The sequence below is a fragment of the Bos indicus genome, chromosome 4 (assembly GCF_029378745.1).
Source record: "Bos indicus isolate NIAB-ARS_2022 breed Sahiwal x Tharparkar chromosome 4, NIAB-ARS_B.indTharparkar_mat_pri_1.0, whole genome shotgun sequence".
In the NCBI taxonomy this organism is placed as follows: domain Eukaryota; kingdom Metazoa; phylum Chordata; class Mammalia; order Artiodactyla; family Bovidae; genus Bos; species Bos indicus.
In genome coordinates this window covers 119,731,572-119,755,027 of record NC_091763.1, presented here as the reverse complement: position 1 = coordinate 119,755,027, position 23,456 = coordinate 119,731,572, and the positions used below count along the sequence as shown (strand labels likewise).

Here is a 23,456-nt window from a genome sequence, read left to right as displayed (position 1 = left end):
AGGACCTTCTTCCATTTCCACGTTTTTGTGTGGGATCATTTTCTTTCTACCTGAAAAGGTCACATTAATACTTACTTTAATGCAAGTTGGACAGCAACAGGTTTTCTCTACTTGGTTTACAGAAAAGTCAAGCAGATACAGTTCCCATATCCCCCTTGCAGGCAGTTTCTTGAGTTGGCATCTTGTATTAGTGTGCTACATTTGTTGCAGTTATTGAAACAGTGTGATACATGATTAAGTAAAGTCCCTGGGTTTACATGAGGAGGCTCTAGCTAGTCTTCCTTCCTCCCCATCCCTGACCTTCTTGGTGGCCACTTACCTTTTTACCGTTTCCAGTACCTCAGGGAGTTGGAATCATACAGTGTAGTGTTTTCAGGTTGGCTTATGTCTCTCTTCGCAACATATGTTTTAAGATTTATTTTTTCCTGGCATGATAGTTCATTTCTTTTATTCTTACTGCAGAAGGTTTCAAGTAACAAAATTATTCAGGGTCATTTAGTACCTTCATAGTGTTGTGCAGCCATCGCCTCTATCTGGTCCCCCAAGTTTTCATCACCCAAAAGAAAGCCTGTACTAGCAATCATGATGCATTTCACCCTCCCCGTGGTTGTGCCATCACATATGTTTCTGTTTTTCTAATTTTACCTTTTCTTAATGTTTCATATAGATGGAATCATACAATATGTGAACTTTTGTGTCTTTCACTTAGCGTAACATTTTTAAGATCTTGCTGCTGCTGCTGCTCAGTTGCTTCAGTCGTCTCCGACTCTGTGCGACCCCATAGACGGCAGCGCACGAGGCTCCCCCGTCCCTGGGATTCTCCAGGCAAGAACACTGGAGTGGGTTGCCATTGCCTTCTCCAATGCATGAAAGTGAAAAGTGAAAGGAAGTCGCTGAGTCTTGTCCGACTCTTGGCGATCCCGTGGACTGCGGCCCACCAGGCTCCTCCGTCCATGGGATTTTCCAGGCAAGAGTACTGGAGTGGGGTGCCATTGCCTTCTCCGTTTTAAGATCTTACCCTATAGCATACCTCTTATTTTATGGCTGAATAACGTTCCGTTTTACAGGTATGCTCCGCTTTGTTTATCCTTTCATCCTTTGAAGAACTTTTTGGGTTGTTTCTGTCTTTTGGCTATTAAGAGTTGTGTTCTGAACATTGATGTTCACATTTTTGTTTGAATACTTGTGTTCAGTTTTGGAGGGTATATACCTAGAAGTGAAATTGATGAGTTTAACTTTTGGAGGAGCTGCTAAACTGCTTTCCATAATGGTGGGAATACTTTATAGACTCACCAGCAATGCAAAAAGGTTCTAATTCCTGCACCTGCCTGCAAACACATATTATTTTCTGTTTTTTGATTGCAAGTCATCATAGAGTGTGTGAACTGGGATGTCACTGTGGATAATTCTGCATTCTCCAGTGACTAATGTCACCTTCCCACATGCACTTCCTCCCAGCTTCACAGGGTGAGATTGTCTCGTAGCGTGAAACGACCGTGGTGGGACAGTGTACCCTGGCAGTCGGCAGTCCTGGGAACTGGCTGTGAACCCGTGCTGGCTCTGCCACTGCCCCAAGCCATCTTCGTTCCCCTCCTCCGGAGATCTGCACCCCAACCGCTAAAGGCAGAGGGAACAGACGCCTTAGCCCAGCAGGTTTGAGTTGGCCTGAGGGCGGGTTGGTAGGGAGGAGTGCTCTCTGATCTGGACCCAACTGTGCTCCGGGTTCCGTACAGTGGAGGCTGTACCGGAGCCCGTAACAGAAGAGGACCTGCCCTGTTGACCGGGTCCCTTCCAGCCTCTCTCAGAGTCCAGGCTGTGCTTTCTCAGTGCAGGACACCTGCCAAAAGCTCTAGTTTGCTTTTTATAGACTAGCTTCTTGCCCTCGGTAGTTCAGGAATTTGGCAGATGCCTGAAGGGAAGCTTAGTTGGCCTCTCCTCCCAACCCCAACACCCTCCCCACCCAGGGTCTGGGCGCTCAGAGTGTCGCTCAGCTGACCTGAACTCCAGTTCCTGTCTCCCTGGTCTGGTGAGGTTTCTGTCAGCTCATCTGGCTTCTCAGCTGCATTCCTCCGGGTTTCTCAACCTCTGGTACCACAGCGCTGGGGGAGAGGCACCGCAGAGTGCCTCCTCACTGCCCTGCGCGCCTTCTGCCCTGTGTCCTCGTCCTTCGCGCCTTGAGTGCCCTGTGACCTCAGGTAGACATGCACTTGGGTCTCTTCTGGGTTTCTCATGTTCTCAGCAGATGGGCTGCTGCAAGGTGCTCTGATCATCATATCTGGAAGCCAGTGTTATTTTTAGGGAAAAAATAGATTTGAACTCTAGTATATTTCCATGTGAAAGTTGGAAGAACCGATAGTTTCTGTTGGGAGATAGGTTTAGAAGACAGAGGGCGGAGGTTGAGTTTTAGGTGTGTAATTTGTTTCAAAATATTTCTCTGGGTAAATATTTTAAATTTAGGTGGGTTTCATGGTTTTGGGGGTTTGTTGTAATTGTTGTTTTCAGGAAAATACTGCCCAAGGTGTGAGGTAAATTTTAAGCAGTGAGGCTTGACGTAAACAGCTGTAGAAAAACTCCAGTCAGGGCTTCACTTATTTTACCTGTGAAACGCCACCCAGCAGGTCTGGTAAACTCTTGGAAATACCTGTTTAGCTTGACCACTTAGTCGACTCATATCTTTATGAGTGGTGAGCACTGTTTCTTGCATTTTATGCTTTGTAGCTTCAGGACGAAGACAGCCTGAAAACACTGGGAGTGTTACAAATAGCAGAGAAAAGAGTTTTGAAAAATGGATTTTAGAACTTTTCACTAGAGCCCCTCCTGTGTAAGGAGGGGCCGGGAACCTGGCCCCTGGAACAGTTTGGCCCGGCACTGTCTCAGGGACCTCAGGACCCGGCCTGGTGCCAGAGTTGCATTGGAGGCCAGCCTCGGCGTGCCCGCCTGTGCTCCGTGGCTTCTGGCTAGCACCCGCTTTCTGGTACTCGGATTCTTCGCCTGCCGAGTAGGGAGGAAGCACAGTGGTTTACCTGTCAGGTTCCTGCACAGCCTTAGAGACAAAACAGGAAACGAGCCAGGAGTCGGGCCTTCAGGGAGGGGCAGCGGTGAGCAGGGCAGTGCAGACAAGGGGAGAGGCTGCTTTCAGGTGGGCAGCGGGCATTAGTGCACTGAGGAGGAAGCTAGAGGGGGTGAGGGAAGGAGCAGCTGGCTGTCAGGAAGGACAAGCGTTTGTTGTTGTATACACTGTGGATCGTATGACAACGCAGTTTATTCTCATAGTTTTATGGCCTCAGGAAGTACTTTGGTTCTGGTGTATAAACAGCTTTTAACTTCAGGAATCATCTGGGGGCCCCAGTGGTGTGACTGCTCTTCCTTCACCAGTGAGTGGACCAGGGTCCTTTAAGGCTGAAACATCACCAGTGTGTCCTCACTTGCTGGCTAATCTACTGACAGCTCTGAGTCAAGCTACTGGTTTGCCTTGGGACTCTGCAGTCACTTATTTGGTGGTGGTGTTATTTGGGGAAATATTGATCCACATGAGGACACAATACTACATGATCCATGGTCAGTTGGAACTGAGGATTCGGAGGACTGACTGTAAATTATATGCAGATTTTTGGCTGGGCAGAGGGTCAGCTCCTCTAACCCCTAAACTGTTCAGGAGTCAGTTATATATGGTTCAGATTTTTGTTACATTCACAAGATTGTGTCAGTTCAGTTCAGTTCAGTCACTCAGTCCTGTCCAACTCTTTGCGACCCCATGAATTGCAGCACACCAGGCCTCCCTGTCCATCACCAACTCCCAGACTTCACTCAAACTCACGTCCATCAAATCGGTGATGCCATCCAGCCATCTCATCCTCTGTCATCCCCTTTTCCTCTTGCCCCCAATCCCTCCCAGCATCAGAGTCTTTTCCAATGAGTCACCTCTTTGCATGAGGTGGCCAAAGTACTGGAGTTTCAACTTAAGCGTCATTCCTTCCAAAGAACACCCAGGACTGATCTCCTTTAGAATGGACTGGTTGGATCTCCTTGCAGTCCAAGGGACTCTCAAGAGTCTTCTCCAACAGCGCAGTTCAAAGCATCAATTCTTCGCCCTCAGCTTTCTTCACAGTCCACCTCTCACATCCATACATGACCACTGGAAAAACCATAGCCTTGACTAGACGGACCTTTATTGGCAAAGTAATGTCTCTGCTTTTTAATATGCTGTCTAGGTTGGTCATCGGAGAAGGCGATGGCACCCGACTCCAGTACTCTTGGCTAGAAAATCCCATGGACGGAGGAGCCTGGTAGGCTACAGTCCATGGGGTCACTAAGGGTCGGACGCGACTGAAATGACTTCACTTTCACTTTTCACTTTCATGCATTGGAGAAGGAAATGGCAGCCCACTCCAGTGTTCTTGCCTGGAGAATCCCAGGGACAGGGGAGCCTGGTTGGATGCCGTCTATGGGGTTGCACAGAGTCGGACACGACTGAAGTGACTTAGCAGCAGCAGCAGCAGGTTGGTCATAACTTTCCTTCCAAGGAGTAAGTGTCTTTTAATTCCATGGCTGCAATCACCATCTACAGTGATTTTGGAGCCCCCCAAAATAAAGTCTGTCACTGTTTCCACTGTTTCCCCATCTATTTTCTATGAAGTGATGGGACCAGATGCCATGATCTTCGTTTTCTGAATGTTGAGCTTTAAGCCAACTTTTTCAAATCTCCTCTTTCACTTTCATCAAGAGGCTTTTTAGTTCCTCTTCACTTTCTGCCATAAGGGTGGTGTCATCTGCATATGTGAGGTTATTGACATTTCTCCCGGCAATCTTGATTCCAGCTTGTGCTTCTTCCAGCCCAATGTTTCTCATGATGTACAGTGCGTATAAGTTAAATAAGTAGGGTGACAGTATACAGCTTTGATGTTCTCCTTTTCATTGTGTAACCATCATCAAAATCTAATTTTAGAATGTTTTTGTCCATAAGCACTGGCACTCACTCTCCACTCCCTCCGCCTTCCTTATGCCAGCCTCAGGCAACTGCTAGTCTCCCTTCTGTATCAAGGCTTCCCTTTTCTGGGTGTGCATGCCTGTGGAATCAGACACTGTGCAGTCCTTGTGGCTTGGACAACCCATGTGATAGATGATAGAGGTCTGTAGATAGGTGATAGAAAATGAGAGAGGTGATGTGATTGATAGATACAATGGTGATACGTTGATGATTGATAGATGCAATGCTGATGGGTTGATAGATAAACGGCGATAAACAGAGATACCCGTCCATTCCCTCTTGAGATGATGTACTCTAGTTGTATAATATATAACCACTGGGGAAGTCTGGGTGAAGTGCACACAGGGGCTTTCTTCTGTAATATTGCTCTTTTGCAATATCTGTAATTATTTCAAAAGAAAAAAAATGAGAGTGATCTTATGATCTAGTTACTGGTTTCTATATAATTTGCATTTATAGTGAATAAACTAGTGGGTTTTTCTAGGAAAAATTGGACAGAGTTTGGGATTTGATCAAGAGATTATGAAAATTTTTGTAGTTTTTTTCCCCCTGAGATTCTTGTATGGAAAACAAAGAATGATAAGGTAAGCTATGGTATTTCTCCCTGGGTTATCACTGTAACACCAAAACTGAAGGGTTTCTTTTTAATTTTTGTTTTTAGTTATTTCTGTATTCCGTGATCACAGTTAATTACAGACAAGCACTGAGGGATGTGCTGGAACGTTGGTCTCAAACATCCAATAAAGATAAATGATTATATTCAGGGAAAAGTCTCAGTGCTTTCAGGTGCTGGAGTCTCTGTTGTTTCTCTGTTGCATACAAATAGAGGAATGAAAGGAGAAAACAATAAGGTTTTAGGTTCATAAATTTCTCTGACTTCATTCTCATAACTTTTGAGATATTTGTGTCAGTGTGAGAGAATGAAATTAAGCTTTTAGAAATACCATATATTTCTTTACTGTAAATCAAAAGATTTATTCATGGCTTTTCTGAATTTGCATTTGAAAAAACAAAACCGAAACAAATACCTCTCCCCACAAAAAAACTCCCATACATTTTTCCAGTATAATTTCTCAGAGCTCTAAGATTTTGCTGCACTTATTACAATGGTAGTTTTCCCCCAGGATAATTGTGTAGATATCTACAGAAGTGAAATACTGCCGGAAGTCACTCTGTGTTAATGTTTAATTACATACAGAGTTGCTTTTTCTCCTTAGAAGAGTATTTAAAATTTTAATAAATATTGCATGGTACTAAGCTTATTTCTTGAAAATGAAAAATTTATAGTAAAATTTCAAACATAAGGTGACTTCTGATTCCGTGTAGATGTTTGGTATACCTGTCCGTTCTGTAATCTGTAAATTTAACCCCAGCATCACAACATCATAGTCTCATAGGTTCTTTCTTCCCTTCCTCCTTCCCTCCCTTCTTTCCCTTTTCCTTTCCTTTTCATTTTTATAACAGAACAAAGCTGGGTTGATTCCACTTAGTACAAAGAATGTGTCCAGTTAATTCAGCGCAATAATTACTTCTCTATCTTCTTGTCCATTCCAATCAAGATGTAAGCTTGTAAATTTGAATGGTAGCTTTCGATTTGAATTTAAAATAAAAAACAACCATATTGTCTTATGTGTTTAGCAAAGAAGATGAGAAGACATGTTTCCTGTTGTTGGACTCATTTTAATTTGTGAGATATGTCTCATGCCAAAACTTCAACTTTAAACCAAGCTTGTCAAGCAATTTCCTTGTGTAAGTTTTTTTTTTCTTTTTAGCATTTACGGAAAGAATATGTCAATGACTTTAGAATTTTATTAAAATATGCTTCAAGTCTTTGAAAAATATCACAGACATGCATCTATATGTAAGGCATTAAACCTCTTGGCATTAGTATTTTGATGAAGGGGGATGTCTGATTGTTCTCCTGGGTGGAAGTCATGATGCATCCCTGTTGGTTTTTTTTTTTTTGCTTTTGCTTGTTTTCTTGTATCCCTGTTTTGACCCAGCCATTGATTCTGAGTCCTGGCTTAAATCACCTTAATCATTCTATGCATGCACTGAAATTTAAGCCCCCTTCAAAATTAAATGGATAGATAAATAGTGTGTCTAACACAGCAATGTATGAGATTATAGGAGCCTCACAGTGACATTCTCTTTAGTGAATTAGAAGTAAGTTTGTTCTCACATAATTTGGACAGCTTTCTTAATTATAGAAATCATGCTGGGATAGACCTAGCTTTGTTTTTCTTTTGGCCATGCCATGTGGCACACGAGATTTTAGTTACCTGACAGGGATTGAACCCATGGCCCCTGCAGCGGAAGCACAGAGTCCTAACCACTGGACCACTGAGAAATTCCCCAAGCCAAGCTTTTTAATTTTTATTTTACTGTTTCCTGATCTGCAAAAATAGGTAGTGGAAAGTAATCAAAGTCTACATAAAGCTGATCAAACCAACCAAGAAAATAGTAATTGTGGATGTTGAAAAATATTAATTGCTGTATTTACTGTGTGACTGTGGATTGATTGCCTACTTTTTTGTGCACTAGACATAGATGAACCAAGTTGTTTTTTTACCCTCCAAAGGAGTAATTTGGCCCTGCTACTACCATTTGACAGAGATTCTGAGAGACATTCCTCCCCCACGTTTTTAGCCTTGAATACTTTATTCTTTATAGAAGTAGCTATTAGGAGAAAGTGTCCCGGTATTTAGAAAAAAATATCATTAAGATTTCTTGGCCCTATTTTTCCAATTTCCATGCACGCTGAATCTCTGGAGAAGATGGGAGGCAGCAGATTGAAACTGGGAATTGTGAGGCTTTAAAGACAGAGATGGTTTAATAACCCATGTGCGAAATGGATAAAGAAGTTTTAATATAAAAAAATTAGAGGCCATACATTTAGCTGATGCCACTTTGCGTTTGAGTCATTTTCTCCTAACATGCTCCCCAGCCAGTCTTGAGGATGCTCAGAGTCCCCCTCTGCGGTACTGGAAAGAGCTGGCATGGGCCTGCAAGATGCTGGTGCCGTTTAAACTTTGTTTAGACCCTCTTATTTGAAAGTTCTCTCCAGTGTCAGTATTTGTTAGTGTCTCTGATACTTTTTTCCCATCATAATTACATAGCATAAAGAGATTTTGAGGGACTTTCCTCCAGGCCACATACAGATGCTCCCAGGGCCCCGGTTCATCGCAGCAGGCCAGTCACACGTGGTTTTCTGAAAGCACTGGTATAGAGACCTGTAGGTATCTGATTGACCCAGGGTCCACAGAGGGAGAACGGTTTCTGGCCTTCTCTTGGACTCGTGTCCATCTTTCTCCATCATTGACAGCATCTCCCAGATCCTGGCTTCTCCAGGCAGTCCTGGCTTGATTGGCCAGTTTACTGTTTGAAGTTTAATGACATTTCATTTCTAAATTGCTCATTTTATCCATTATCTTTTGTATTTTACTTAAAGATGTTAAATCAGTAATGCTTCCGGTGTAGTAGATAGGCCGTCTTTACTTGGATTTCCTAGACCTTGACTAATTCTTTTAGATGTTTAAATAAAGGAGTGAGTTACTTTCCACCGCAGTTTCAGTGCTAATGGTGCTCGCAGGTTTCAGCGGGGTTCTCTGCAGCCCCAGGAGGCGCCCGCTGCACTGTGTGTGGTTGTCTTGGGCTGAACAGAGATGTCTGCACGAGTGCTGACCATCAGCAGGGTCTCCCAGAAGAGAGTCCTCTGTTTAGCTTCAGTTCCAAACATTACTTCATGTTCAGAAGTGGGGGAAATAGGATTTAAGTAGAAGATGTCAGCTGTGTGTAAATTGGTTCCATCCTTCATGCTTCAGGGAGGACTTACAGTCATGGGGTCTGGGCCTCTTCCCTCTAACTCACTTGTTCCCTTGGGACTTTGAACAGATTATCCCTGGAGAGACTGTGTTTCCATATCTGTTAGGTGGTGCATGGACTGCTGACAAGGTTGTTGTGAAGATTAAAAAAAGGCACTGTTTGCAGGGTTCTGGCATACAGTCAGCGTTGTGTCTTGGGTTTATTTTTCCTAAGCAAGCAGCTTTGATAATATCAACATCATATTAGAATCAAAAATATGCCTTTGTTCTTTTTGAAGAAAAGATTAAAGAGATTTCTTAGTTTCAACTCTTAAGTAAAGTCAAAATTTCGGTGCTCCTACAATGGTTATTTCTAGTTTGTAAAGATACTATGAATAATAAATATGAAAACATGTTTCATAATTAGACGTATAGAGATTTGAGTGGATTTTCTTCTTCTTCTTTGGATTTTTGAAAATGATTTACAACCAAATGACATGTGTTCATTATTCCTCTATGCTTTGGGGACACATTTTCTATTTTCCCTGTACATCTTTACCTCTCTCTCTGAGGTTTTTGCTACTTTAAATTGTTTTGTGGAACATAAACAAATGTCTGTGAGTATGTATTAGTGAGAAGCAGTAAACAGAATTAAAATGTGGTAACAGGTTTATTTTATTGCATTTTGAAATATTCTTTTTCTTTGGCACTTTGAAACAATCTCTTATAAATTAAAAACCACAGAATTGTTGAATGTCTTGGGATTCTCTACTAAGAGATGGCTTGATTTTCAAATTCTTCTTATATAAACTTTAGTGATGTAAGCCCGTTCTCTTCCCTTGAAAGCTTACTTGTGCAGATGGTTTCTCTGCCCTCTCCTCTGGTAGTTACAGGATAGAGTTCCTCAAATATTAATCTTATGTAATTTTTCTTCTGAAAACCCTCAGGTTGACCCGTTGCCAGTAGAACAAAATCCGTGCTCCTCTATGTGTGGCACAGAAGGCACATCGGGCTGGTCCTGACCTGATTTTCCAGCTTCAGCACCTACCATTCTTCCGTTGTCTTGGTCCAGCCAGAGTAAATTACATGCTCCATTTTTTTGCTTAGAATGTACTGTTTCTTTGCATGGCAGACCCCAGCTAATCTCATCAAACCCATGTCACATGCTATCTTCCTAAATCTCTCATGGACTCTTAGAGGCAGCATCAGGCCCTCCCCAGCCTGTACTGTCCTTCCCTCCTAGGCTGGTGGCCACACCTGTCCTTGCCAGTGTGAGCCTCCCAAGGACATGACCACACCCAGTTCTGCATTATGTCCCTGGCCCTGGGCACAGCGCCAGACCCAACTAACTGAAAAGTGACTTCTTCAACCTGTTTTTCTAAAAGAACAGCCTGTATATTTGCGGTAGATTAAGGAATAGCACAGTGATGAAAATGCAGTAACAGAATCAGAATTTACACCAGGTGAACTGTACTCTTTCCTGGTGCATGGTGGTGAGTAGCTGCTGCTAAGTCGCTTCAGTCATGTCTGACTCTGTGCGACCCCATAGATGGCAGCCCACGAGGCTCCCGTCCCTGGGATTCTCCAGGCAAGAACATTGGAGTGGGTTGCCATTGGTGGTGAGTAGAGAAGTTCTCTTATTAGGTGTAGGTGACTCAAGGGACTGGTGTGTTTTGCCTGAGGTGTGTGACAGGATACATAGGAGTTGATGGTTTGTTAGCAGGAATGGCTTGAGGAATATCAGTGAACTTGAAGAAATCACGTTATGTTAGAGAAAGCAGATATTATATTTTTGAATAGTTTTGCAGGAGTTATTGTATTTGGTCATTAAGATGTTTGTTTCAACGTAGTTATATTTTAGCTTTAAAACTTGAGGATTCAGAAAAAAAATTTTTTTCAAATCAGATTTAGAGTAGGTTACTTGTATTATAAGAAAATCTTGTTTCCAAGTATTCTTGCTGATATAATCAATATGTTCAAAATCAATTTTGTGAAAACTCTTGTTACACAGTTTGAGTTACTTATTATATAAAACACTACTTCCTGTGTTAGAAAATTCTTGGTTTTAATCTTAAGTTAGACTAATAACTGGAAAAGTAGTTTATGCTTCTTACACATAGTTCAAATGTATAGAATAGAGGAAAAAGTAAAATCCTCACTCCGGTCCTTGTTACACTAGTTTGATGTGTGTTTTTGCAGTTTTTCTGTACACTCATAAAGCATGTATAACGTATATAAAAGTATGTTTATATGTACACAGAGAAATATACCAGTGTTTTTAAGAATATGTGACCTCTATTTAGTACATTTTCATTAATTGGAAAGTTTGGCAGTACTTTATTACCAAACATAGTAATTTCTTGAAATGCTTTCACTGAAAGTAGAAGTTCATTGAATGATATTTGCACAGGTGAATTTGGTCCGCTGTACTGACTTGCTCCTTGGAAGAAAAACTGTGACAAACCTAGTTCAGTTCAGTTCAGTCGCTCAGTCGTGTCCGACTCTTTGAGACCCCATGAATTGCAGCACACAGGCCTCCCTGTCCATCACCAACTCCCAGAGTTCACCCAGACTCACGTCCATCGAGTTGGTGATGCCATCCAGCCAGCTCATCCTTTGTCGTCCCCTTCTCCTCCTGCCCCCAATCTCTCCCAGCATCAGAGTCTTTTCCAGTGAGTCAACTCTTCGCATGAGGTGGCCAAAGTACTGGAGTTTCAGTTTTAGCATCATTCTTTCCAAAGAAATCCCAGGGCTGATCTCCTTCAGAATGGACTGTTTGGATCTCCTTGCAGTCCAAGGGACTCTTCAAGAGTCTTCTCCAACACCACAGTTCAAAAGTATCAGTTCTTCGGCACTCAGCCTTCTTCACAGTCCAACTCTCACATCTATACATGACCACAGGAAAAACCATAGCCTTGACTAGACGGACCTTTGTTGGCAAAGTAATGTCTCTGCTTTTGAATATGCTATCTAGGTTGGTCATAACTTTCCTTCCAAGGAGTAAGCGTCTTTTAATTTCATGGCTGCAGTCACCATCTGCAGGGATTTTGGAGCCCCCAAAAATAAAGTATGACACTGTTTCCACTGTTTCCCTATCTATTTCCCACGAAGTGATGGGACTGGATGCCATGTGTATTAAAAAGCAGAGACATTTCTTTACTGACAAAGGTCCGTCTAGTCAAAGCTATGCTTTTTCCAGTAGTCATGTATGGATGTGAGAGTTGGACTATAAAGAAAGCTGAGTGCCGAAGAATTGATGGTTTTGAACTGTGGTGTTGGAGAAGACTTGAGAGTCTCTTGGACATCAAGGAGATCCAACCAGTCCATCCTAAAGGAGATCAATCCTGGGTGTTCATTGGAAGGACTGATGTTGAAGCTGAAACTCCAGTACTTTGGCCACCTGATGCGAAGAGCTGCTGAATGGAAAAGACCCTGATGCTGGGAAAGATTGAAGGCAGGAGGAGAAGGGGACAACAGAGGATGAGATGGTTGGATGGCATCACCAACTTGATAGACATGAGTTTGAGCAGGCTCCGGGAGTTGGTGATGGACAGGGAGGTGGTTCATGGGGTTGCAAAGAGTTGGACATGAATGAGCGACTGAACTGAACTGACTGGAAGACAGAGGGACCGACAAGGGCCCAGTTGGTAAATGAAGTCCCTCGTTTGGTCGGTGAAGGAGTTCTCTGACGCTGGGAAAGTAGAAAGGAGCCATGTAAGTGTCTTGAGGATTTGAAGAGTTGGACGGGGAGGCGGGAGCTGAGGATGTGCCCTGCCCCTGCTGGTGAACCTCAAGGCCTGTCTGTGCGGTGACTGTGGGACAGCTGTTCCCACAGGGAACAGGGCCGGGTGGGCGCGGACGGGGGAGCTCACTTCCACCTTGGGCCCTTCTCCTGTTCTCATCTCTCCTCTCTTGTCCCCTTCCTTGGGAACCGTGTTTTTAAGTTTTTAAGTTAATTTTTATTTTAAAACTTTATTATATACACCTTCTCCCTCCACCCCACTCCCCTGAATGAATGGTAGCCAGTTGTAGCTGCTTTTCTCTGTATTTTCACTGAAAACAAATCTTGGGAGTTACTCCACAGAAGTATTCCAGCAGCTCTGGCAGCCCCCGCCCTGGACCACTCCTCGCTCCTGTAGCTGTGCAGCCCTCACGTGTGGGCACGTCTGTCCCACCCTGCAGCTCAGGGCAGTGGTGGCCGCTCCCGGCATGCCGCACATGCATCGTTCTCCTAGGCCAGATTCTGAGAAATGGGATTGCTGGTTCACAGGGTGGATGGATGCACATGGAATTTTGTCATTACTACTTCATCATTATTTCGTGTTCTTGGACACTAGCTCTTTGCCGTGGCAAGTGTGAATGTTAAGTAAAACCAGTCTTAAATTGCTCTGTTGTGAGTCTTGGGTGGAATACTAGGTCTGCTAATAGTGTTTTATTGTGAAGTGCTGTCTGGTTTTCTGAACTTCGCCATCAGCTGTTTCAGGATTTGTACAACCTCTGGAGCGTAGATTCTTGTTGTTCAGTTACTCAGTCATGTCTGACTCTGCGACCCCATGGACTGCAGCATGCCAGGCTTTCCTGTCCTTCACCATCTCCTGGAGCTTGCTCAAACTCATGTCCATGGAGTCAGTAATGCCATCCAACCATCGCATCTTTTCCAGCCTCTTCTCCCGCCTTCAGTCTTTCCCAGTGTCAAGGTCTTTTCCAATGAGTCAGCTCTTTGCATCAGGTGGCCACAATATTGAAGCTTCAGCTTCAGCATCAGTCCTTCCAGTGAACACCCAGGACTGATCTCCTTTAGGATGGACTGGTTGGATCTCCTTGCAGTCCGAGGGACTCTTCAAGAGTCTTCTCCAACACCACGGTTTGAAAGCATCAGTTCTTCAGCGTTCAGCCTTTATGGTCCACCTCTAGATAAATCACCGTTAAACACACATTTTCTACTTCTGGCTACCACTCAGGATCTCGTACATTTTAAGACATGAAATCAGACTTGCAGGTTCTGCTCTTTAAGGGGGTGTGTTCTCGTGAGGGTTCGGCGTGCTCTACGAATGGTGATCTCCATGCACTTGCCACTTCCCTTCGTAGCAGAGTGGCCAAGAGCACAGGCAGACAATCTGGTTTTTCATCCTCATTGTGTCACTAGTAGCTGTCCTGTAAATTTGGGATAGTAATAGTCCCAATTTGTAGATTTGTTGTAAGAATTAACTCAGGGAATGTGTCTGACTAACTTAGCGCAGCACCTGCTACATACATAGCAGTTTATACTCAGTAAACGGTAGTTCAGTCCGGTGCTCAGTAGCTCAGCCATGTCCATCTCTTTGTGGCCCCGTAGACTGTAGCCCACAAGGCTTCTATGTCCGTGGGATTCTCCAGGCAACAATCCTGGACTGGGTTGCCATGCCCTCCTCCAGGGGACCTTCCCGACCCGGGATCGAACCCCCAACTCTTGGATCACCTGCACTGGCAGGCAGATTCTTTACCACTAGCACCACCTGGGGAACCAAATGGTAGTTACTCATATAATTTTATACAAGAATGGTTGGATGGCATCACTGACTCCATGGACATGAGTTTGAGCAAACCCTGGGAGATGGTGAAGGATAGGGAAGCCTGGATTTCTGCCGCAGCCTGTGGGGTCACAAAGAGTTGGACACGACTGAGCGACTGAACAACAACACACAAAAGTAGTTTATGGTTTAGTCGTATTGTCCACCTTGATCTCCAGAAACCTAGTTCAGGGGAGATTTATGATGTGTCTATCGGCCAGCCCTCAGCGTCTGCCTTTCCTCACTTTCTGCTCCTCCAAATCGTTCACCTGAAAGACCTTGAAGAGACCTTGCCCTCATCGCCCCCCAACCCCCGACCCCTCATGCCAGATCTAAATCTCTTGCAACCTAGTCTGGCTGGTCTGGAGAGCCCTCAGCTTTCTCCAGCACCGCAGCCTCCTGCCTCTGGGGGAACTGCAGTCCTTTCTGTGCTCCGGTTCCCCTCAGGTAGAAATGGCTCCTCTGCAGCGACGTGACCTCCAGACAGGAGCAGCATCGCCAGCATCCTTTCCTAAATCTCTGCTGCTTAAGCATCATCTTTCTCAACTCTTGAGCCTTTTCCTTAATTCTGGAAGGTTGCCATCTATTTGGTTTTGTTCCAGAATGGGTTCAAGCTAAAACTTAATTTAGAAAAATTTGTTGCAGGCATACCAGCCCACCCCTGGGATTCATGCAGATTAAGGGCTTCCCATCCTGCGGCATGAAGGGGCAAGTCTTAGGCATGTGGGCTCGAGGAAGGTGGAGCTGTGCGGCCGTGACAGACGTGGAGACAGTGGTCTCACCAGCCAGGACCTGGCTGTCCTGGATTGTGCTCGGGGACCAAGGCTCAGAGGTGGAATTGGTCCTCAAGGAAGCATCTTCTTGGGCACGTACCCTAGAATAACGTTTCCTGAGCAGCTGCTCTCAGCCGGAGGCTGGGATGGGGCTTGGCTCTCGCTGGCCGCAGCGTGCATGTTACTGAGAGGAGTCGGTGTGGTCACGTTGGGCCCTGCCCTCCCCCTCCACCCCAGTCCCCAGGACAGAACTGCCGCGCTCCAGTCTGTGCTCCCGGCTGTCGTTGGGCCCCAGAGCAATTTTCAGAATGTTCGTGTGGCCATTGTGTTCTTATTCTTGGAAGGGAATGGGAGCATTTCTTAGACAACTCCCTGCTCAAAACTGCTTTAGCCTTTTTTCTGCAGGGATTGTTTTAATGACAAAAAGAGCACTTTCTCAGCTATTTCTAAGTAGGGTTGTTTTTTTTTTTTCCCTACCTCTCCACTTATTTTCTCCAGTATACAGGCCCCATCATGGAGAACTGTAATTATAATCCTCGTTTGGGAGACTCTGTGGAGAGGGGCCAATTAAGGAACATTGTGTGCCGTCTCCTTTGGGCCAAAAGGGGAAGAGAAAGGTGGGCTTCTGAGGCTCTGAGCCTGGAGGCCTACGGAGGGTGGGGGTGCTAAGGGATGAGCTCGAGGTTTCGGGCTCTGTGGGTGCTCTTCAGGCCAGCGGGGAGGTGGGCAGGGGTTTCAGAGTGTCCTCACAACATGAGGGCCTGGGCCACACGCTTCTGTGGAAGGTTTCCCAGCACGGGGTGAAAGAGCCGCAGACATAGAGTAGATATACAGTAAGAATACTAACTGGCCTGTGTGACATTTTACTTAGAGTTGTCAGGAGTTGCTAAGTCGTGTGTATGTTTTTCTCTTAGGTTCATTTTCCAGACACTGAGAGAGCAGAATGGCTAAATAAGGTAAGAGAAGAGTACACGAAACACCAGATATCAGTGGGAATTAGAGGGTGAGATGCCACCTTTCCATATTTGGGGATTTGGATGTTGACAATATGTGAACTCATTTGGACTTAGCGGGTTGGCTTCTGCTCTCAAAATAACTGAGACGTTACTTTGCTTTTCTAAGCAGTGCAAACTGTGTCTTTGACATGGAAAGCTAATAATACTCTCATAGTTGGACATTTGGCCCTGTGTCTCCTCACTTTGATGATAGTCGTGAGTGAAAATTTTAGAACATTCTTATGAAGAGGGGGATAACTCCCAAGAAATCTAGCCTTTTTAAAAAGGTTATGTTTTTAAATCATTATACTTTGAAATACATCTCTTTTATCTCTGTATTTTATATATCCTTAGAATTGTAGTAAAAACTAATGTAGGTAATGATTACCCGTAACGTAATCACTGGAAGTTAGTCCGTCCTTAAAGAGAACTCATTAATGTTTGTTAAGAACAACACAGTTTTAGAAAGTTTTTAGCACTGAGTTGAAATTACAGGATTATCTGACTGTTTGTGCATACCAAGTTGCTTCAGTCATATCCAGCTCTTTGACCCCATTGATTATAACCCACCAGGCTCTTCTATCCACGGGATTCTCCAGGCAAGAATATTTGAGTGAGTCGCCATGCACTACTAAAGGGGATCTTCCCGACCCAAGGATCGAACCCTTGTCTCCTGTGGCTCCTGCATTGCAGGCAGATTGTTTACTGATGAGCCACTGGGGAAGCCCCTTTCTGACTTTTTAGTAATGATTAAATGTGCTGATATGCATAAACAAAATATTTAACTCAAATAACTAATTCCTGCAATATACAGGTTGGTTAATCAATAGTTTATTGTTATAATACATTTTTAAATTTTAGATGCTGTTTTTGCATAACAAAAAAGGACGCCCCCTGCTTTTGCCTTTCAAAAATTCTGGTAAACTGTACGAGCGTGATTTTTCATGATGGCTTAGATACTGTACTGTTTGTTTGACTGAGTGAAAGTCTCTCAGTCATGTCCAAGTCTTTGTGACCCCACAGACTATACAGTCCATGGAATTCTCCAGGCCAGAACACTGGAGTGGGGAGCCTTTCCCTTCTGCAGGGGATCTTCCCAACCCAGGGATTGGACCCAGGTCTCCCTCATTGCAGGTGGGTTCTTTACCAGCTGAGCCATGTTTAACCTGAACTCCTTCTCTTTTCCAGACTGTAAAACACATGTGGCCTTTTATTTGCCAGTTTATAGAGAAGTTGTTTCGAGAAACCATAGAGCCGGCCGTGCGGGGCGCACACACCCACCTCAGCACCTTCAGCTTCACGAGGGTGGACCTGGGGCAGCAGGTTTGTCTCCTCTCGGGCTTTCTTACCTGTGCACCACTGGAGAGAAGGCTAAGCCACTTCACATTGCTTTCTAGAGCGAGCTGTTTTCTGGAAGGCTGGCTGTGTGCGCAGGCCCTCCCTGGGTCTCCTGTCTCGGGGTCTCTCCTCTGTCGGGACTCGCCTCCTTTGTGCGCGGGGCTGCCTCTGTCAGTCCAGGTCCACCTGCGGGCCCCTCAGCCGCATGTTCTCCCATCACAGTTACCTTTGTACTGTCCTGCAGGAGACGGGGTTTCTGTGGAAACTCACTAATGGTTGACACAAGCTGGAAGGAGCCCCCACTCCCACCCCCATGTTTCAAAACAGCAACTCGGGGCTCCAGTGCTGGGCTCGTAGCACCGCTTTAGTGACACAGGGGAAGGGGAAGGTGGACTTTGTTCTTGGAATCGAGTCATATACAGAGGATGGTCACTGATTCCAACACTGCTGGAAGCCTCGGGACCACCATAACAGCAAGTTTCCTTTTTTATTTTTTTAAGTCAGTGTTCACAGTAACTAGCAACTGCTGAAGGTAGCATTTTTTCTATCGAGGCATAATTGACACATAATGTTTTATTAATTTCAAGGTAACATTGTTTTTATGCCTAATAAGAGTTCAGAGTTCAACAGTATTTTTTTTTAGTTTATTTTTTGGCCACACTGCGACCCTGCAGGACCCTAACTCGACAGCCAGGGGTCAGCGGCTGCAGAGCCCCACGAGCACCTTCCCCGTGCTGCGTCCTGTTGCGGATGCTCCAGGGGGCGGGGCAGAGGACCGTGACCCCAGCTGTGTCCCTGCCCCAGGCTCCCTCCCAGCCCACACTCCCAGGCGTCAGTCGCCTTTCCTTGTCGAGGTCCATCTGTTTGCAGAGACAGGCGTGTGTGTCCTGCCCAGCTGGGTCGTGCAGGCTGTGGCCCTCCTGGCTGAGTCTGCAGCGTGCTGCCGTTTTGGACGTGGTCCCTGTTCAGCTCACGGGGCCAGCGCAGGACTCCTGGGGGACACTGCCTCTCGCTTCCACTTCACCTCAGTCCCTTAAAGGGACCACGACAAGTGGGAATGCACAGTTAGAAACCGGAATGCCACATGAATGTGAAATGGGGGTTGCAAGGTTTTCTGTAAAGGGCGGGTGGTGAATAGCGTGCGTTTTGATGGTTACAGACGGTTTCAGAGGCGTGTCCTCCTCCTGCCCTGCCCCCTTCTTTTCCTTTAAAATAACACTCAGGCTGTGTCTTACAGTCAGGCACACTCATGTTCATGCAGATTTGGAATTCTTGCTCCAACTGAGTTTGTCTCAGAAAGAATTACATTCATGTTTGTGTGTGTACTTTCAACTTAATGCTGACAAAAGGTAGGAATGTTGAGAGTAGTGCAGGTTTGGTCAGAGAGCTCAGTGTCACAGGGTGCTTGGACTTCTCGTAGGAATAGAGGACCCAGGCGTCTGATGCAGGGACCGGAGGGGGCACGGGAGCCTGAGCGGAGACCCTGCGACCTGGGGTGGTGGCAGCGTGGGCCTGGAGTCTGCTCCTGCGGCCGACTGGGCGATCAGACTTCAGGACACCCTCACTGTCAGAGTGAGCGTGGGCACCCGGTGGTTCTTCAGCTTGAGTTTTTCATGTCCAGCTGTCATGTTTCGAACTTTCTTAGAAGGGGGTCTCAAATCAGTAAATTGGGAAAAGATTCTGAAATGATGTTGAAATATAAAATTTATTATTGTCTGCCTTTTCTTTTTATAGTCATTTGATTCTCACCTTATTGCCTGTATTATCTGTTGAAAATATAGTTAATATTTTTGATTCACTCAAAAAGTTCCGTTTTTATAAAAATATTAAAAAATAGAAAGTTATGACATAAAGATAAAATGAGAAGAACTTCTGTTTTAGACAGGGTATTAAGGGTGGACTAGAGGGAATGGGTCAGAGTCCCCTGGAGGAGGCAAGGACTGAGGGTCCTGGGGCGGCAGTGAAGCCGGGTCACGGCCCCGAGCGCCTGCTGAGCTAGGCAGCGCTCTATGGCCTGCTGGTCCCACATCCTGTGGGCCGCTCTCAGTCTGCAGGACCCTCCTGAGTGTCTTACAGACGAGGGTGCTCAGGGCCAGAGGCCCCTGGCGTCCTGGGGGTGAGACGACAGCATCATGAAGCAGAGTGTTCCCGCCTGGGCCTGGGACCCAGGCTCGTCTTCTCAGCTCTGCTGGGTCAGAGTTTGGTGTTCTTTACCCTTCCTATGTTTTAAAGAAGCCAATTTTTGTTTCAGCCCCTCAGGATCAATGGTGTTAAGGTGTATACTGAGAATGTGGATAAAAGGCAGATTATTCTGGACCTTCAGATCAGGTAAGTTTGTGTGTCTGTCGTAGTTACTGGTGTGTGATGTCACTTAGCTGTGCCCATAAAGTAGAGAATAGAATGAGCACATATCTTACTGCTATTTGTTGGAATTGGACTAGCTTCTTGTTGAGGACCTAAACTTAGCTTTTCTGGTTTTAGTCCCTGATAGGAGAAGGCAATGGCAACCCATTCCAGTACTCTTGCCTGGAAAATCCCATGGACGGAGGAGCCTGGTAGGCTGCAGTCCATGGGGTCTCGAAGAGTCGGACACGACTGAGCGACTTCACTTTCACTTTTCACTTGCATACATTGGAGAAGGACATGGCAACCCACTCCATTGTTTTTGCCTGGAGAATCCCAGGGACGGGAGAGCCTGGTGGGCTGCCGTCTATGGGGTCGCACAGAGTCGGACACGATTGAAATGACTTAGCAGCAGCAGCTTAGATAACTGCCATTCGTAGAACATGTTAAAATAAAAGAAATTAAAGGCACTGCAAGAAAACTACAGGCCCATATCCCTTGTGAACATTGATGCCATAATCATCAAGAAAATGCTCACAAACTGAATTCAGCAACATAGTGAAAGGATTATACACCATGAATAAGTGAGATTTATTTCCAGAATGTAAGGATGGTTCATCGTAAGTGATCAATGTAATACTCCACAGTATTAAGAGTGAAGGGGAAAACCACCTCATCATCTCAGTTGATGCAGAAAAAGCATTTGTTGAAATTCAACACTCTGATGATAAAAACACCTAGGGCACAGACAGAAACAGTGTTAGCTTGCTGGGCTTGTTTATTGCACTTGGAGCACTCGGCATGTGTCCCCAGCAAGCAGCATGCTCAGTGGTGAGAAATTGAGACGACTCCTCTGAGCTCGGGAGCTCGGCAAGGACCCCGTCACCACTGTTGTCCAGCATGGCACTGGAAGCTCTTCCAGAGCAACTAGGTGTGAAGAAAACAAAATGCAGACATTGTTGGAAAGGAAGCAGTAGTAAAGTAGAAGGATACAAAATCCGTGCAAAAAAATGTATAGTTGCATTCTATACATTAACAATAAACAAGTCCAGAAAGGAAGTTAAGAAAATTTCATTTACGGTAGAAACAAGAATAAAATACTTAGAAATTAACTGAAGCGGTGAAAGACTTGTACAATGAATACTACAAAACACTGATGTGAAAAATTAAAGACGACATGAATACATAGAGATACAGCTCATGTTTGTGGTTTGGAAGACTTAATATTGTTAAAAGCCAACACTCAAAGTAATCTATAGAATCAGTGCAATCAGATGTACGCATATAATCAAATATATAATAAAGGATTGAGATCCAGAATATATAAAGAACTGCTACAACTCAACAACAACAACAAAAAAACAATTAACGTGATTCAGAAAGGAGCAAGGGACTGGAATGGACGTTTCTCCAAAGCAGATAGACTAGTGTTCACAGGCGCGTGAGAGGGTGCAGACGCCACTGCTAACACCCGAGAGGCGGCGCCTCACACCCATCAGACAGCAGCTGTCAACCCAGAATGGTGGGTGAGAGTGTGCAGAGATGGGAGCCCCTGCACGTTGGTGGTGGGAATACAAAGGGCACGGTTGCTGTAGAAACAGTGGTGTCTCCTTAAAACAAGGAACAATGACTATATGACCCAGCACTTCCCCTTCTGGGTGCGTACCCAGAAGGGTGGAAAACAAAATCCCAGAGGGGTGATTGTATACTTCAGTTCATAGCAGCTTTGTTCACCACAGCTAAAACCTGGAAGCAACCCAGGTGTTCGCTGACTGTTGGATGGGTAAGAAGGCGTGTTGTGTGCATACAGGAGAGCATCGTTCAGGCTGTTCAGAGAAGGAGTGGCACAGTGCCACAGTGGGCAGTGTCCATCCAGCTACAGTGCGATGGGCAGACCTTGGGGACATCATGCTAAATGAAGCAGGACAGTCACAAAGAGATTGTGTGTGATTCCCGCTGTGGGAGACCTCTCGAGGAGCAGACCCACAGAGACAGAGCAGGATGCAGGCTGCCGGTGACGGGGGGAGGATGTAAGTCACTGAGTGAGGGGCATAGAGTCTCAGTTTTGCAGGATGAAGAGAGTTCTGGAAATGATGGTGGTGGTGGTTGCACAGCAGTCTGAATGTGCTTAATGCCACGCCTTGCACTTCAGAATGAGTGAGATGGTAATGCTATGTATATTTTACCACGATAAAAAGTAATAGGGAAAAATTGATTAGGGGTCTGCCAACTGCCTTTCCTGGTGGTAGAGGGCTTCTCTGGCTCTTGTCTTTGTCCTTCAAGAACCTGCTTATGGCTTTGTGAGGCCCCTGCCCAGCTGTGTGCCAACTACTGACTGACATGGCTCAGCAGGGTTGGTTTTGTTTTGATTAAGGGTCATTTTTTTTATCGTGTCATCTTTGAGTTTCTAAAGTGTATTAATGTAGTAAATGAACAGAGTCCATACCAATTGCCTTTATTTTAGAAAGAAGCGTAGAGTGTTATGATGATGTAATATGGGAAAACTCTGCGTCTTCAACACATTTGGCACCACTGCAAATACTGCTGTCATGAGTGGAGTAAAAGACGTAGCCCCGTGTTTGTCTTGGGGTCAGCTGTACCTGGCAAGGCTGTCCACAGGCTGAGGGTGAGCTTCAGGGGGTGGGAACCCTGTTCTCTTATTCCATCACTGAGGGAGCCCTTGATACATGTTTGTTAAACAAACACTGAAATGAGTCTGTTACCTGATGCCATTTTGAAGACTGCAGTCTGGCTTTTGTGGTTTCAGCAGACATAGCAGCATATGCAAGTTATGCAGCTCAGACATTTATGTCTCTGAAGCAGTCTGCATTCTACTTTTTCCTATGTTCCAGACAAGAACCGTAACTAGATCACTGCCTGTAGAGTTGGGGAAGGAGTAATTGAGAGATAATAGAACATAAAATGATCACGTCTTAGGGTATGTGGAGAAAACTTGTCATTCGCCATCTGCCTCTACAAGGATGAGGTCACCCAGCCACTGTGGTCACTGCCCTTCCACACCCCTGAAAGGAGTTCAGAGCAGAGACCAGGAATGAGGCCCTCTGTGCTCTCAGAAGACTGGCAGAACTGACTTTCAAGCAGTTCGATATTTTCAAGAGAAGATTTTATGAGCCCAGTTTCTTTCATCTTCTCATAGCTAGAAAAACTCTACAATCATTAACGAAGACATCTGCTTCTTGTGACTGCTAGCAGCCTTCTACCAAAATGTGTCCTTGATCGCGTGCACCTTCTTCACCAAAAGAATCTATACACACACACACACAAAATGCTTCAGTTGTGTCTGACTCTGTGCGACCCCATAGACGGCAGCCCATCAGGCTCCCCCGTCCCTGGGACTCTCCAGGCAAGAACACTGGAGTGGGTTGCCATTTCCTTCTCCAATGCATGAAAGTGAAAAGTGAAAGGGAAGTCGCTCAGTCGTGTCCGACCCTCAGAGACCCCATGGACTGCAGCCTTCCTGGCTCCTCTGTTCATGGGATTTTCCAGGCAAGAGTACTGGAGTGGGGTGCCATTGCCAGTGACTTTTAAGGCAGGAATGTGACTGTTGGCAGACTTTCATCCCAGATGCCTTCTGTTGATATTTTGCTCATGTGCTTAGACACTGTCTGTTGTGATTATCAGATTCCTCCCGATGCTCCAGGGCAGGA

At 45.2% G+C, this 23,456-nt stretch overlaps 1 protein-coding gene across 8 annotated transcripts in view; it reads left to right on the top strand.

Annotated features, from left to right (window-relative positions):
* The window catches only part of ESYT2 (extended synaptotagmin 2), a 78,563-nt gene that overhangs the window by 15,200 nt on the left and 39,907 nt on the right, over positions 1-23,456 (top strand). For 6 of the 8 annotated variants that reach the window (XM_070788517.1, XM_070788518.1, XM_070788520.1 and 3 more), the window contains exons 2-4: positions 16,027-16,068; positions 17,296-17,430; positions 19,697-19,773. In XM_070788517.1, coding sequence (XP_070644618.1) covers positions 16,027-16,068; positions 17,296-17,430; positions 19,697-19,773 — 254 coding nt within the window. Of the gene's footprint in view, positions 1-1,746; positions 2,196-6,648; positions 6,737-16,026; positions 16,069-17,295; positions 17,431-19,696; positions 19,774-23,456 lie in introns of those variants that run through there. The other 2 variants (XM_070788522.1, XM_070788521.1) reach the window with 2 other exon arrangements.